At 37.3% G+C, this 17,194-nt stretch overlaps 1 protein-coding gene across 5 annotated transcripts in view; it reads right to left on the reverse strand.

The window, feature by feature from the left end:
• LOC139983337 (E3 ubiquitin-protein ligase UHRF1-like) overlaps positions 1 to 16,984 on the reverse strand; it is a 31,816-nt gene extending 14,832 nt beyond the window's left edge. For 2 of the 5 annotated variants that reach the window (XR_011798613.1, XM_071996859.1), the window contains exons 1-10: positions 16,504 to 16,730; positions 15,136 to 15,322; positions 14,266 to 14,386; positions 7,558 to 7,694; positions 6,660 to 6,907; positions 5,865 to 6,033; positions 4,181 to 4,352; positions 3,309 to 3,495; positions 1,925 to 2,048; positions 1,139 to 1,246 (exon numbers count right to left, since the gene is read on the reverse strand). Coding sequence is in view for 4 of the 5 variants with exons in the window: in XM_071996859.1 (XP_071852960.1) it covers positions 1,139 to 1,246; positions 1,925 to 2,048; positions 3,309 to 3,495; positions 4,181 to 4,352; positions 5,865 to 6,033; positions 6,660 to 6,907; positions 7,558 to 7,694; positions 14,266 to 14,386; positions 15,136 to 15,288 (1,419 nt within the window). In the remaining variant the exon portion in view is untranslated. Of the gene's footprint in view, positions 1 to 1,138; positions 1,247 to 1,924; positions 2,049 to 3,308; positions 3,496 to 4,180; positions 4,353 to 5,864; positions 6,034 to 6,659; positions 6,908 to 7,557; positions 7,695 to 14,265; positions 14,387 to 15,135; positions 15,323 to 16,503; positions 16,733 to 16,851 lie in introns of those variants that run through there. The other 3 variants (XM_071996880.1, XM_071996885.1, XM_071996872.1) reach the window with 3 other exon arrangements.
• Between the last annotated feature and the right edge of the window lie 210 nt (positions 16,985 to 17,194).

The raw sequence follows: 17,194 nt of genomic DNA on the forward strand, positions 1-17,194 counted from the left end.
ACTATTTGCAACTTTCCTCGTGTGAACTGCAGATTACTCATTATTTTAAGGCAAACTGCGTCGTGATGGGTAACACAACGAAGTCGATACTGACCATGGTACTTCTACAGAAATTTCCCAGCGATTCAACAAAGTTTCATCTAAAATATGTAAAATATAGATGTATTACTTAGCTTAACACGTTTCAAAAGTTGGTAATAATCTGATTTTCATTTGATGAGGAGTAAAAGCTACCCTTTCAAAGGGCGCCATAATTCTATAATCCATTCAGGTCAAATTTTTAATGGTGGTCCGAGATGTTCACATTTCTATTTGGACGACCAAAATCAGCTTAAGGGAGGGTCATCCATTAGCAACAAGATGTTCACATCAAATTCAGATTGCATTGCATCTAAATACCCCCAAAATAGGTAACATGATAAATTGATATCACTTTGGAGATACTTAAATGAAGCAATAATTTAGTGTAATGCCTACTTTATAATCCACCCAAGAGGGAGTTTTACTGGCCCAAAGCTGATGTTCTATTTAATAAGCCTACACATCTCTCCTACAGTGTGTACATATTGATGTTCTGTTTAACAAACCTACACATCTCTCCTAGAGTGTGTACATATTGGTCAATCTTTCTTATATTGCTACCTTCTTTCAGACAACCAAATTTTACTGTTTGGACAATTAAAAAGTTTAGCATGGTTACCACGGCTATACAATCGTGGCTTGCCATGTTATGATACTGAAGGCAAGTTCAGTTCAACTACAAAATGAGAGTTATGCCACTATGAGCACGTTGTACATGTGCTATACAACACAAGTTAAAAATAAAACTCCTTATTGCCAAACTATCTATAAAAAAGTCTTTGCGGTATATATTCTAAACCAATAACCGATGAGACTTCCACTTGAAATCTGCTGGATCAACACATACTGATCACATGCATGTTTCATGTGTAGCAAAGCAATACTTCATGAAGACGTTAAATGCTGTGATGAACTGAATTTACCTTCACTGTACTTGTTGAAATTCATCTTTTAGAAACAAGCTTTAACTGGTAACAATTACATATAAGACTTCATATAATATGCTGCATATATCTTAACAGGAAGATAGAATCAATATTAAGAAACATGAACTTACTTGGACCCTGAATTTCCACATTTGGCCAACATGAATGCCTGGAATGGTTCCAAAATGGTTCGGCGGCACAATCGTGCAGACTTTCGTCCTACCCTGGCATGCCATTCCCTGCAGAAGAAAAAGACCCAATATAAACGAAAAACATAAATCGTTTTACTCAACCGCTTTTGAGATACTATCATTACTTAAGAAAACTGACCGATGCTAAGCTTTGGTGCAATGTCACTCATACAATAAGAAACAGACATAAAGAATAAAAGAAACAATTCCTAATTAATACAGCTTAAGGAAAACTTAAGTCAGAATAATTAGTTGACTACATCTCCCCCCCCCACCCTACTATACATGTCACTTCTTGAGACAGTCTTAACGGAATGCCCACATATCGTACAAATGATAACAATGGTGTCTTGCATACACTGCAGTTAGCACTGTCATATTTCAGGGGGAAAAAATTGCGGAAATGTCAGACGGCTTCGTACATTACATTTCTAAAACTATATTTACAACATTCCCCTTCCCCCAAGTTGATACACTATGGCAATTCGTTTCCCGCCATAGATGAAAGTATTATTAGTAGTTACTTGGCATTACCTGGCCAAGTTCCACCATCTAAAGAAGGCTAGGCCTACATATCTGGTGTTTTAAGACCCAATGAAGTGCTGATACTTTCTATGAACGGTGCAAATTCAATCAATTGATTTAAAGGTTTTTCTGGAAATAAAATTAGATCTAAATCTTTGTTCATTTAAAAAACAAAAATAGGCAAACCCTCGACTTTGTTACCTTTCCCCAATCTCGGTTAGACGTTGATTTCGCTGAGGCCATCTTTGCTTTCTTTTTACTGCCTTTCAGTTTCTCTCCAGCGTGGACGACTTTGGATGTGTCATTCTTGCATATTGGGCAGTACCTAAATGGTGAAAGGTCATAACAGCAAACTATTCACTAGAAAGTTTGATTCAAATGTACAATCACTTAATGAATTTGAGGTAATAATGATGTTGTTCACTGGTCTTCTTGTTTCCAAACTGCTCAATATATATATATATATATTGGTTGGTTGGTTGGTTCGATCCCGTCATGACTGACAGCTCGTGACGTCAACAATGGCACGCCATTTCTGACGATCCTTGGCAAGAGAATAAAGATCTTGAAGAGAACTTGATCCGACCAAAGATTTTAATTGGTCAAACCATCTGGTTCTGGGTCTACCAGGTTTTCTGCTCCCTCCAACTCGACCTTGCATGATGACTTTCTCAATACAGTCTCCTTCTCTTCTTGCAATGTGACCAAAGTAGCTTAACATTTGGCTCTGGATGATGCACAAAAGAGGGTTTTTTGGCTGGACCTCCTGCAGAACACTATCATTAGTTCTCTTCATGATCCAGGATATGCGGAGCATCCTACGCCAACACCACATTTCAAATGAATTGATCCTCCTTTGGTCAGATTTCACATCCATAAATGGCTATTGGAAAGATAAGTGCTGAAACCAGCTGTGTTTTTATATATATATATATATATATATATATCTATATCTATTTATATATACATATATATATATATATATATAAATAGATATAGATATATATATATTTATGGGCCAGTTTGTGTCACAGGTTCTACGCCACATCATGACATTTTCCCTTAGCAACAGATATGAATGTTAACAAAGATTGGCCAGTGACTGGGTTGGTCTGCTGTAATCATTTTGTTACATTGGGAAAGTAAGGATCAAACATCTTGACATGCATGTGCACTGAAAGTGATGATGTAGGTTGACATGGTAATTCCATACTGTAACCAGATTTTAACTTTCACATCAAATATTTACCCTTACCTTTAAAAGAATACCCCCATTAGAACACATATTATGAAGTTTCACTGTCTGCTACAAAATGTGAAATGACAATTCATGATTCGGGTTTTGAGCGATTCAACTCACTCAGGAAAATGTCCTTTTTGAAAATGACAAAAATGAACTTTGGCTTTACCATTAATGTTCTGCCCACTTAGGCACCAATAAATCATAACACCACAGCATCACCTATGTTACAAGCTAACAGATCGAGTGAAATTGCAGTTACCCAGACACAAACGGTCGGGCTGACATATCCACAGCTAGTAGTCAGCGATATTGATGATTCTGTCAATGAAAACAAAGACCTACCATTCATCGACGTCGGGTATGTCTGCTAACGGAGGGTCCAAGCAGTAGATGTGGTAGGCCATGTCGCATTCGTCACACATGATCTGTTTCTCCGGTTCTTCTTTACCACCGCATTGATGACAAGAGCAATATTTACACTTTCTGGACGGCTTGTCTTTACAGTGGTCACACTCTGGCTGGGTAGTTCCTATTGACAGTCAAAAATTGTACAAAAGATTCCAAATAGGTTTAGTGTTGGTATAAATCTGGCATCTTGGACAAGGTATTTTTTAAAACAATCAGCGTTCTTTTATGATGATGTTTAGCGTGTCTAGCCCCTCTACAATAGGTAACCTTCGCCCGTCATACCATTTCCAGCTACCATCACCAGCCCGATCCTGCTCATTGATATCACCGAGTTATAATGATATTGCTTTGAGCACTAAGAGCCGAGATTGATACCTGTGGATCCCTCCTCTCAACCAATGTCACACATATCGCATACTTACTCTTAATGGGTGATCCAGAGGCAGTCAGTTCCCGTGGATCACTCCTCTCAACCAACGTCACACATATCTCATACTTACTCTTAATGGGTGATCCAGAGGCAGTCAGTTCCTGTGGATCACTCCTCTCAACCAACATCACACATATCACATACTTACTCTTAATGGGTGATCCAGAGGCAGTCAGTTCCTGTGGATCACTCCTCTCAACCAACGTCACACATATCACATACTTACTCTTAATGGGTGATCCAGTCGCACTCAGCTCCTGTGGATCACTCCTCTCAACCAACATCACACATATCACATACTTACTCTTAATGGGTGATCCAGTCAATTCCTATGGATCACTCCTCTCAACCAACATCACACATATGATATACTTACTCTTAATGGGTGATCCAGAGGCACTCAGTTCCTTTGGGTCACAAGTAACGTCTCCTGCTCTCTCTATTTTAAATATTTCATCTGTAAATCTAACTCTACAATCTCGTAGCGGCTCCACTGCCGGTCCTAGTCTTATATTACCTATCACCTCTTTCACGGTTCTGCCATTTTTCTGCAATAAAAAAAAGAAGAAACAAATGAATAAAATAGAAAAAAATATCTCATATACTGCCTACAATGTTGAGGAATGTGAACAATTTGTTTTTTAAACGTTGCTTGTAGAAAGTGTGATAGAAGGACACTTTTACTTTCAGAAAGGTTTGTATTTCAGTATCATCAAGGACAGGAAAGCAATGATAGCCCACATATCTTCTCTTATGAATCAATAATGATACGACGAAAGCGACCAACCACACATAAATAACAGATATGTACCATGAATGTGAGTTTTCACAGTAAACCATTTTATGTACCAAATTTGATGGAATTGTGCGGAAAAAATATTGACATATAAGAATTTTGAATTTCTCCCTGCTGTCTCATTAAGCTAAGTATAGAACACTAAGAGGACATCACCAAACACATTACAATTGGGATCTTCAGCACTCCTGTAGAGCATGTTGTCATTTTGGTCTTAATGGTGCCATAGATACTGCTCTGGGTTCTAATTTATGCACATAATCTATCATGTTCACAGAACTACAACGACTTTGTAAAGTGCCATAACATATCTCAATTTATATGCGTTGTGAAAATACGATTTAAATATCTTGTCTTCAGTAAGCACAAGAAGAATCGCAGGGGTAAATCCAGAAAATTCCATTTCGGGGACCTGGATTAAACTTTACTGATGCTCGAAGCTTCAACTCAGTTTAGCGGACGTGACTGAAAATACCTCAAAAGAAGCTCTCTGACTGGTTGATGGCCAGACATGTATAAGGTAGCCAAACGAACGGTGGCAACATTTGGTTGTTAAAATAAGCTAGTTGTGAGTAAACTTTATGTTAATTGGAATATGTCAAACTATGCAGAGACTTGGAGACTGAAAAAACAGCTGTCCTTTCAGACACCATGCATCCTTCATTTGCAGTTTAACTTCCATCTTTTTAAGACTGGTCACAGCAGTGCCTGAATCCCCATCCAATTCTCATATCCTTTAGTTACAGTGCCACCATTCGCTCTTCCAGCAGGTTACAAGGGTACTTACAAGATTCCTTACTTCCACAGTGCCACACTTTACCCTCCCAGCAGGTTACAAGAGTACTTTCAAGATTCCTTAGTTCTACAGTGCCACTGTGCGCTCTCCCAGCAGGTTGCATGGGTACTTACAAGATTCTTTACTTCTACAATTCCACACTGCGCTCTCCCAGCAGGTTACAAGGGTACTTACAAGATTCCTTACTTCCACAGTGCCACACTGTACCCTCCCAGCAGGTTACAAGAGTACTTTCAAGATTCCTTATTCTACAGTGCCACACTGTACCCTCCCAGCAGGTTACAAGAGTACTTACAAGATTCCTTACTTCTACAGTTCCACACTGTACTCTCCCAGCAGGTTACAAGGGTACTTACAAGATTCCTTACTTCTACAGTGCCACTGTGCGCTCTCCCAGCAGGTTACAAGGGTACTTACAAGATTCCTTACTTCTACAGTTCCACACTGTGCTTTTCCAAGGGTACTTACAAGATCTGTTACTTCAACATCGTACCAGAACCCCCTCTCCGTTGGTTCATCGCAGTTATAATTCGCCATCACCACATCGCCAATCGAGACATCTTCGAACGCAATGAGTGTCCTAGCCCTTGGTCTGAGGTAGTTGCTAGTGAGTTGCACGATACCCTGTTCATCATAACTACGACAGACCAGAAAAGGAAAACGTAAGGTGGTTACGATGCCTAACCATATTCACGGTGTGGTAGTAAGCCATACATGTTCATATGCACACTTTGTGCACACCAAAATGAAGAAGATTATCTATTGACTAATGTGGTGGCCATATCAAGAAAGGTATAAGGAATCAGTTATCATGTTGACAAAGCATCCAACCATTTAATTCACTGGTAAGGATTTTACAGAATAGAACTTTTATGCCAATTCCTAATGTGAAATGTACTGTAGACACATAGATGTCAATGTTTTTTTCCAGCATTTCACAATTTTTTTTTAAATAACTCCTCCAAAATGTGCTCATTTAACTTCATAAAACATCAAAGCACACTATGAGGACATTCAACTTGCACTTGTTTGTTGACCCATTTGAAATACTTATGTTATAAAATGTTATTAACAGTCATACAGTATAGGTCTTGTTTGCCTATCATATTTTGAGTTCCGAGGAACAGACCTTAAAAATGCTTTGTGTGTTAGACTTAGCAGTCCAGCCACTTTTTAACTGCTGTGCCACAGATGTTGAAAACTGTGTCACTCGCCAACAATTACAAATGGTATAGAAATACTGAGGAGGGTTGCTATACTCACTCTTCAAACCTCACGTGGTATATAACGCAGTCAGTTTCTTTGGTTTTAGTTTCTGTTACTTCCATTGGTTCCTCTTTGCCATCTACAGTATTAGATGTTGAAATACCGCCCTCTGTGCCATTTAGACCACTTGCGGTCTCTCCATCCTCCTGGTTATTGTTTATTTCCTCTTTATCCGTAACTTTCACAATTTCAGCCTCAAACCAAGCACCGACGCTGAGATCCATTGCATCTATCACATCTCCAATCTAAATTGAAATCAATTTTTTTTCAATTACAATTAATTGGAAATTAACATTAACACGGTCATCAAAACAAACAAACATTAGGGACTTGAACAGATTAACTTGCGATGAACAAATCTTACGGCACTGTTAAGCTTCAGACATTTTTCCATTGATCTTGTGAGATCTATCACAAATATGAAAACTTACTCTTATATGCTAAACGTTTTTCGTTCAGGCTTGAAACATAAATATGGCATTGAGTCTATACCCTCCAGTGCTGTATTAAGCCCGCATACAAACATATGTAGTGTGAGCTTTACCATCAGGGCTGGAAGAAAGTCTGGCCATTTTGAACGAGAAAGTAGCTCAGCAGCGTCTGGCACATGTTTGTGATATCAGGGTAACCCTGATACCAAAAAGACTAACTAGATGTGTTTGCCAACAATGCTGTGAATTTATCCCCATTATTGTAAATTATTCAAGTTCTTCAGACTGCCATTTTTTCCCAAGAAAGCAAAAAAGGCTAACAAGCATCTTTCAAAACAAGTGGAACCAATGTCTGTCATTTACTCTCCTGCAATATCGTTCGTACAATTTTTGGACCATTGTTAATTTAGGTTTCTAGTACATGTGACCATAAATTTTCTTTCCATAACCTCAGGCTGACATACCTTATATGCTCCTTGTGGACCACTTGTTGATGGCGCATCCTTTCTCTCTGTTTCCTCTTCCTCCTCCTTAGCAACCGTTGCAGGTAACGTTTGTTCCGTGTCGCTGCCATCTGATGCGAAGCCGCTGTCTGCTTTGCCTGGTAACGAGAAACAGATCGCAATGAATTTATGTTAGGTAGCCTTATAGTAGGATACAATGAATGACTGACTCTCCACTTGATATCACCAAACAATTGATTTCTAAATCAAGACAAACTCATTCTGATTAGATTACTGTATATATGATAAAAAAATAATTTATAAAGAAAACTTGAAAAATAAACAGTGCCTGTACTTGAACAACGGAAGGAAACAAATGAACATTCACTCCAACTTTTGCCCTGAAGATCCTGCTCTCTGGATGAAGAATCGTCAGACCATCTGACTTTTACATATTTACCTACACCAGGCTTGTTGCAGTAGATATAAGCAGTTTGCTTTACAGTTTCTTCTCACTTTCATAACAAATATTGTAATCTTTCATAATGGCAAGGTTATGTCCAATTCACATGACTCTAATGATGTTAATTGAAAAACATATGGAGTAACCAGATGGTAAATATATATTTGCTAGATAAACAGCAAACTAGCAACAAAAAGGTCTCAACTGTCATATTTCAAGGGCCTCAAATCTGCTAGAAAGTCAAATAATGGCCACCAATGCTCAAACTTATGTAATGTAGTACTTTACAGTATATCCCCATCATATCACTTTAAGCTTGTGCTTTAATGCCTCTTTGTGTAAAGAGTAACTACTATACTTCCTGTTTCCGAGTTTATTCACCTCTCACCCACATCATAGTCGTACAAGCCCCCTTTGTCTTAATTTCCATGAAATCCTCATGCTTTACCACAGATGACAACCTGTTGCATCTCATGTTTATTAAAATGTGGTTAGTCATAGTCCTCTCCTATGTGCCTTAGCATATATTTAATTAAATAGTTAAGACAAAGAGTCTAAATTTCACAGAGGTTATTGCCCATTTTCAGGAAGTTTTATTGACTTAAATACTGTAGTTTTTTTTAGTATGAAGAAGAACTACTGTACAGTAGCATTCCAGACTACAGAGAGTGCAGTTCAGATACACTATTCTGGATCTGCACTCCAGCAACAATCTTATCTCAGAAGAATATAAAGTTTAGGTTCTACAATGATATCTACGTCTGGAGTTCTCTTTAACTGCTGTTAATTCTACTCATTTAATAATGGAGCCCTGAACTTATTGAATCAGAACACCCCAATACACAGTAACACAGCGCCCAACGAGGGGCTTGAACCCATGACCCTCAGATTACGAGTCTTATGCTCTACTGACTGAGCTAACCTTATTGAGCCGGAGCACCCCATGATATCGTAAACACTTAAAGTCTCAATTTGCGCGTTTGCTTCGGAATTTTGGAAAACAAAATTCCAAAGCAGATTCAATGTGTCTTATTCTAAATGCGCTCTGACCAGGTGGGTTTAATGGAGAAAAGCTGTCGCAATTGCAAGAAAGAAACTTATTTTCTGTTGCCCTTATGGCACGGATTACCGTAAAATCACTGCAACCAACCATATCAACATGTTCATTACACAAATGTAACCTACTGTACATATACTCGGATCGTCCACTTTTTTACCCAATTTCACAGAGGAAACGTCTGAAAACACCTGTTTAATCCATGCGATGGAAGGAAATGACAAGTATTGCAAGCTACTGTACATCGGTAAGGCCAAAAAAAAGATACTATTCAAGAGAAGGGACCTAACACAGGCTAGCCACGAAAGTGAAAGTATAGAAATTTGATTGGCCCATGATCTGTTGGGCGGGACTTTTGATTGAAGTTTGTAGAATCTACGGACCCGTTAATAAATCTGGCGTATTTTATTCAGGCTCAAAATGTTTAACGACAGGTAACTCAATAAAAAATATAATGAATATTGATATGGAAATTGCATGGAACGGTGTCATTTTCACTGAGCTTTTAGTGCAGTAAGCTGCAAAGGTTGAAGGTTAAATTTGGCAAACATGTACTGTACCGAGACTTTAACACAGTTAATTTAAAGCTTTCTCAGCACTTAATCTTTCTTAGAGCATTGCATCTTGTCTTACTTAACACTTACGAATATTTGGCCATAATTAGTAGGATCTCATAAGTTCTCTGGAACTTTTAGCAATTTTGCAGCACAACCAAGTGGCAATGCCAATGACCCTTCAAACACTTGTTATTTCATGTTCTGCACCACCCTCACAATGAAATCTCAGAGCCATGTGATAAATACTTACCATCCTGGTTGCTCAATCAGGTCTTGAAGAAACAATTGACAACAACTGATGTTGTGACTTTTGGATAAAAATTGATTTCCCCCATTAATGAAACATCAAATGTATTCAACGAGGGGAAAAATTTTTCACAAATTTCATACTGTTAAGCAACCATAGAAATGAAACGACTGCCATCATAACGTGATTGCAGACAGTACTCACAGTACAGTAGTGAACAAATATTGTGTGACTTTTTCTTAAGTAATAATTATGTAATCCCTAAGCTATCTAGCAAATAGTTTTTTATCATTCTGTCATCTGTAATAGAATTTGATAATATCTTGATCACATTTGATAAAAGTGACTTGTGTTGACCTTCCTTGCTTCTAAATTTGGTAACCTCAAAATTCCGACTCTTTGCCCATACCTATTTCGACATCCAAGTTTTCAGGATGTTACCAATCAACAAATCATCATGTGAATCTGGGGGTATCATTTGCAATGTTACTACGAAACGAAATATTTTAAGTATAAGGAATATCTTCAAAAGGTAATTCATAACATTGAAGAATCACAAGTTCAGAACATTTCTGAGTACCTAGTAATAGCTACAAAAAACAACTTGCTTCAACTCACTCTTGAACTGTATGCTACTATACTGGATCCTACTCTATACTGAATCCTACTAGACTGTTTCCTAATTTTGTGAAATCCTTTGGCAAAAAAAAAGGATAATTCAGATTGGTCACTCTTACAGTACCAGGATACACTCATTTTAAGTTTAGGGAATATGCTAGTAGTTCTAAATTTCAATTGAAAAAAGAAAAAGAAAAAAAATTTAAGCAAAGCCTGAAACACTTAATTGGACTACCATACTTTCCTCATTCTACAGTAGCATTGTGGAACACACTCCTACGGTGCTACAGCATCCCCCCCCCCCAAACAAGCCCTGATACTGCCAACAGACAGAAGTTGTGGTTTATCACACTTCTATTCAGCCAGAGAAGATTATAGCCATCAGTTCACCCTACAACAATAAACACTGCATTCAGACAGAATCGAAAAGTGTAATCCCGACATTTGTGGATCGAATGTAATTCTATTGAGAACAGGATTAAAGCAGCATTTCTTTTTCATGTTAAAAAAGAAATGTTAGAAAAGAAAAGAAAGATACATAGGATAATCCGACTGTACAGAGAACTTGCCTTGGATGCAAGCAACCTAGTTCTTGGTCATTCAGAGGTATACCAGGCAAGCCTGGAACCCTACTGTAAGCCTACATGCAGGACGTACCGTAGTTTATAATTGATTGAAATTTTAAGGGTTATGTTTGTAATTGGGTTCTCTGGGTTTGAACTTGCACCTCGGGACATTCTGGTACTAGTACAGACACTAGTGTGCAAAAGGTTACTACCAAATTTGCACTTGGGAGCTTTGACGAGGCAAATTTCCATTTGTACTCCGGCTGATGACGCTGCTGTTGTAGTTATTGTACAAGGCTGTTAAAGACATTAAACTTGAGTAAACATGTAATACAAAGTAACTCCACACTTTCAACATGTATCTACAGTATGTACAGTACTTTCTTGGCATTAAAATAATTGCTGTTCAGATTGGCTACTTCTATACATGAATTCAGAAAGCAAGAAAAATAGTCCAAATAACAACCACATCAAGTTTCTCTCTTGAAAAATGCCACAGGCACCTGCCAAGCAATTTGTCAAAAAATGAAAGGTACATCCTTGTACCCTTCTGAGTAATGTTGTTATAAAGAAAACATTCAACTTATAGCAATCTGGGAATCCCCAAGAATTTTTTTCCCTTAAGTATCTGTTTATAATTCCATGCCCTGGCAAGAGAATGAAACCAGGCATTAGCAATCCAACTGATCACATCACGTTTTTCATTGAACAATACAGACCAATTCATTTTCACTAGCTGCAATCATTCCGCCCGGCTACATAATAGAAATAAATGATTCATAATTCATATTTATACAAAAAAAAAAATGAAATTCTGGGAAGCTGAATGTCTCAGCGATCAAGGGGAAAATGATAATCTTCTTCAAACTTTGATCTGTCTTAACTAAATATCATCTCATCTTTCCATTTAAAAAAGGCAATAAAGAATACATCTCTGAATGACAAAGAGTAATCATCTACATATTGGTTCAAAACTCCAAGTTAACTTAACAACAACTAAACAGCCTTAATTATCCAGGCCCTCTTTTACACAGTTCCTGGATTATGGGGATCCAAAACTCCTTCACCCATTCCTCTGTTCATAATTGCTTCAGACCTAACAGCCATTAATCAAGAAATCACAGGATATTTGAACCCCTAACATGAGCGAAATATTGACTGTTAATTATCAGCAAATATTAATTGGCTGCACCCCTAATTGCCTATACAGTATAAACCAAAGTTTGTTGTAATTCAGGAAATATCCCAATGGGAACTTAATTTTAATCAGTAGATTTTTTCAACAACTATGAAGGATATTTTTTTGCAGCATAATGACCAAAATTGTGAAATTTTAAGCCTGTTCAAAAAGAGTGCACATTTTTCTACAATACTCCAATATTTTCAAATTCCCATCTGATAACAGCATGTTTTGTTACAATTATAACTGCCAAAGCATGTTTTGGACAGTTATTTAGTTACTGCAGTTAATAACTTTACAAAACATATATTTATTTGGACAATAGCAAACTTGTAAACTACACTAAAGTAAAGGAAACTTTTGTAGCCAAATCTTTGTCATATCATGATAAAGACCCCATACTAATAATAAAACCGGAAAATCATATGTATACAAAAATCAGGGGTGATCCTTTCGGAGTAAAAAAAAAACTTAAAAATACATGAAAATTTCAAGGAAATTCATGTGCAGAATTCGTTGTAGATGTAGTAGGACAAACACAAAATGAAGACTTCCAAAAAGAATGAAAAAATGAGCAGAATTCTGGTGGATAAAAAGCTCACACTAGAATCTTGGAGAGGGGGTGGGGGAGGGGGAGAGGGGGGTGGGGGCAGTGCAAGAATGTTACCAAGTTGTAGGTATGTTAATATGGAGTGTGTATACACAGAAGACTCAGATAAGAGAGAGAGGATCATTCGGTGTCAAATCAAGGATGGCTGTTGCTGGACCCTCTCCAAAAATTACCACCCTCATGACATGTGCATACAGTATTTTGAAAATTTCTGTTGCATTGCTTTAAAATTGTATATTGCAAATATGAATTGTTTATAGGACATTGAATTCTGCACATTATTGAATTGAATGACTTTGAAGTACAATACCTAGGCTAAAAAACATATGGAATAGCAAAACAGGCAAAACCATTTTTTTGTAAAAATTCCAAGCTTTGAGGATTTTTCATTTAAAAACAGAGCAAAATACCCTCCTGAATTTATTTTGTACAAACAGGGTGGTACTATATATCTCTTCTAGAAAAAATAATCAGATTTTTGCAATGTGACTCATTTTGAATTATTGGCTTTCAAAGACCTCTTTTGTACATCGGATCTACTTTACAATACAACCTCATAAAATTAATATTGAGAATAGCTAGTACCCTGAAATTTGTTAAGATGTAAGAACTTTACACATTATAATAAAATTGAAAAACCCTCAGAGCTCTCACATGGTTGCGTGTGTAAAAACTTGGCAACAAAGACCCTCCCTAATGCTGAATTGCAGCATGAAATAGCAACTTAAGTGTTGCAGAACTTACCAATATATATTTAATACAGGAAAGCATTGTAATCATTATTTTGTATTACTGGATTTAATAATCTCTGCAAGAATCAAGTATCCTGAAGCAATAGTTTAGGAGCAATTCATCACCAAAAAGAGCACATTTTATAGGGAAAAATACCAAAATTGAATATTTTGACCTAACTTCACAAGACAATGCCTTATAGTGTATTTGTTATGTTTCCATATATATGGGATAGAATCTATGGGCTTCTGTAATAGGAAGGTAGTAGGATGTTTAATTGCTGAGAAATGAGACCACAAAACTCAAGAAAATACCATGAATATGTGATATTTGATATGTGATATATTATTATTATAATTTTGAAGCAATGCAACAGATATTTTCAGGATATACTTATTTCATGGTGTTTCAAGCATACCATAGTGGTAAGTTGGTAAGAATTAGAAGGGGTCGAACTACAACATTCTCCAAAAATCTGGTGATTTTTATATCGAATGACCCTGAAGTTGATCCATTGATCAGAACTTTCCATGTTTTACAGCAAATTCCTTATCCATACTGTACATTTCAAAATTACAACTGTCAGCATTCTGTGATTGGTGTACTGAGGAGCCCTTACTACTCCTTGTGGAGAAAGTGCTTAACTGTGCTTAACTGGTGCATGAAATTTACCGAGTAAAATGTGGGTAAAAAACTCACCATTTGTAACATCTGTGGCAGTGGATTGGGTCTCTGGTTCCACAACTGCCTTCCTCACCATCAGTTGAATGATATTGTTCAGCCCAACATCGTAATCAAACAGTGTATGGCTTTTTTCCAGCTGTAGGGAAGAAGTTAAAGGGTGTGAAGACTCGCGCACAAAGAAACGTCTCATGCCGGTAATCTGACCTAGTTTCGAATGAGGTGTATAACAGAAATGTTAGACACCACCATCGATCCCAGAAAATGCACACACAGCTTGCTACCATCGGTAATTAGACACTAGTGTTCAGTCAATACATACAGCTACGGTCAATTCCCACAACACAGTGTACATAGCAGCAATGGACATCTCAGGTCTAGATAAAAGATAACAAGGCATCACGTTTCATTGCTGTCTGCATTTTGTAGCCACAAGAAGAAAACTTCACTTGGAAGCAACGGAAAGTAAACTTTTTCAGAGCGCGGCACTCAGGTTTGGGGCGAGTCTTCAATGCCTTTAAAGGTCCAGATTGCAATGACAGGACTTTTTTTAAATTCATCCAATATTGTTTGTCCGAATCAGGATGTATTTATCTGCAGAGACACCGACCATGACAATATATTACGTTATCATCATCAATCAAAAGAACTAACTAGATCAAAACTGAAAATACACATTTAAGGGTTATATTGTCATTTTTGGGGTTAAAAAGTAAGGCACATACTGTACAACTAAGCTAATTTTTGGAGTGGATTTTAAAGAATGATTTAAGAAAAAAGATCCATTGTTTTCCAAATAACAAAATGTCCCATGATATGAGTTAAGGTTTTCTTTCTAAGGTTTTCTTTCTAAGGTTTGGTTTAAAGGAATACCACAATGTTACAAACCTGTTTTCCTCTGAAATATAACCTTTGATGTTCGAGGGGGGCATCGAAGAGTTCGACAAGTTTTGTCTGTAGTTCTTCAATCTTCGTCAGCTTCGATAGTCCATCAACCTGTTTAGACGTCTTCCCGTCAAAAGTCCTGACCTGGATCCACATGGTTCTTAATGTTACTAGATCCCTAGGACAAGTTCTGAAAAAAGGGAACAGTGAAAATTATTTGATACAACTATGACTCAGCCTATCACCAGGGACTTTGAAGGGGTTGACAGTAAAAGACTGATCAAGGGATAAGGAGTAGCTGACTAGCCAATAGTCACATTCAGAATAAAAGTTGACCAAAACTTTACACTTTTATGAACTTAAAGGTAGGACAATTCAGGGTATCTAACACGATAATACATCATTGGTAATATTGTAAGCAATGACCATAATTACAAAAGTAATTAATTATGGCCAAGTCTGCTGAATTAATCAAATGTGCAATGAGCAAAGCAACCCTCAATCAATGGTTTAAACTTGATCAATTTCAATTGCAGCTCTAGGCGTAGGCGTGTACAAGCATAAAATCGCTGGAATGTGTATCATGTAGTCGGCAAAAATAGCATTAGCAGATAGAGAAATGGGTCAGACAAAATCGAGCAATGATAGCTGTGGTTGAGAACTTGAGAATGTTGTGGTATTTCCCCACAGAATTTATGTTACTTATTTTTTGATAAAAAATCGCCATGCTTTGGACTAAGTAGGTAAGTGAACCAATCGAGTAAATTTCACTGATCTTATTTCAGATCCTTACTTAGAAGCCTAATGTAGGTTAGTCCGTAGGCCAATATCGCAATAATTAATTAAGATAAATACCTTTTTAGTTTTGCCTAGCTTTAGTTATAACTTAGCCTAGGCCAAGGTCTAAGTAGAATGTTAGTATAAATATAAGTATAACACACAAATGCAATTGTAAAATTTAGAGGGCCTGATGTTTCAATCCTACTTTCCTGGCAGGATCTTAAGCGTACATGACGTTTTCAAAGTAGGCCTACATCACTCACCACCCAACCAGGAAGGACAATCAATAGGCTACCCTGGATTTGCTAGCTAACCTAGCTTAGTAAGTAATGATATAGGCCTATGTGATCTTGATATAGTATTGCAGAGCCTAAATAATTAAGTCCATTGATAGGCATAGGCTACCCTGGCTAGCCTATGTCAGTTTAACTTCAGGGTAGGTCTTGGCCTAGCCAGAACTTAGGCCTAGCCTTAGTTAGGTGTCGGTAATGCCAAGACTTGGCAGTAGACCCGTTACTAGGCCTGGCAATAACAAATCGTATGGCCTAGCCTAACTTGCACGTTATTTCAATGGAAAACGGCAAACATCACCTTTGCTAAAAGCACTCGATTTAGACTTAGAACGTTTCTATATCAATCAGTGTACTGCAGACTCACAGTCACACTGACATTATATACTCGATCCAACTCCAGGCTAGGTGCAATGGTGCAGGTCCTTGTTGTTAGTTCAGTAGTAGTACGTTGAAAAATTATACCACATACGTATACTGGTATATGCCAACAGTAACACCGAATGAACTGGTCTGTGTTTTTGTACATCGTGCATGCTGTCCTTCAGTTCTAAACAACGTGTGTAAGAGAAATTTGGCGGGAAATAATTGACCTTAAAATGGTATGAATATTCATATCAAGTAAAAAACAAAAAAACATTTGACTTACTTCAAGTGGTAAAGGCAAGTGGTTAAAAACACAGTCGTTGGCAGAACGGGGACAAGAAGAAGATGTACCAAATGTCTCACCGATTCTTCAAATGACTGTTACCCGCCGCTTACGTACACTGTTAAGTTTTCCTTCTATACTACATGCATTTCCCTTGCTAATTTCATTAGTGTTGCATGTAAAAATGAAAGCCTATAGTTGCAAACAATTGCAAATCGATTTCAGTTTCAACTCTTTTCACAACAATTCAGAATATTTGATGGGTTAATTGATTGAAAGTTTCCAAAGAAATAAAATCTTCTTTGAAGAATTGCAGCAGGATTTGAAACTTATGTTTATGAGA

This window comes from Apostichopus japonicus, chromosome 2, assembly GCF_037975245.1.
Source record: "Apostichopus japonicus isolate 1M-3 chromosome 2, ASM3797524v1, whole genome shotgun sequence".
In the NCBI taxonomy this organism is placed as follows: Eukaryota; Metazoa; Echinodermata; class Holothuroidea; order Aspidochirotida; family Stichopodidae; genus Apostichopus; species Apostichopus japonicus.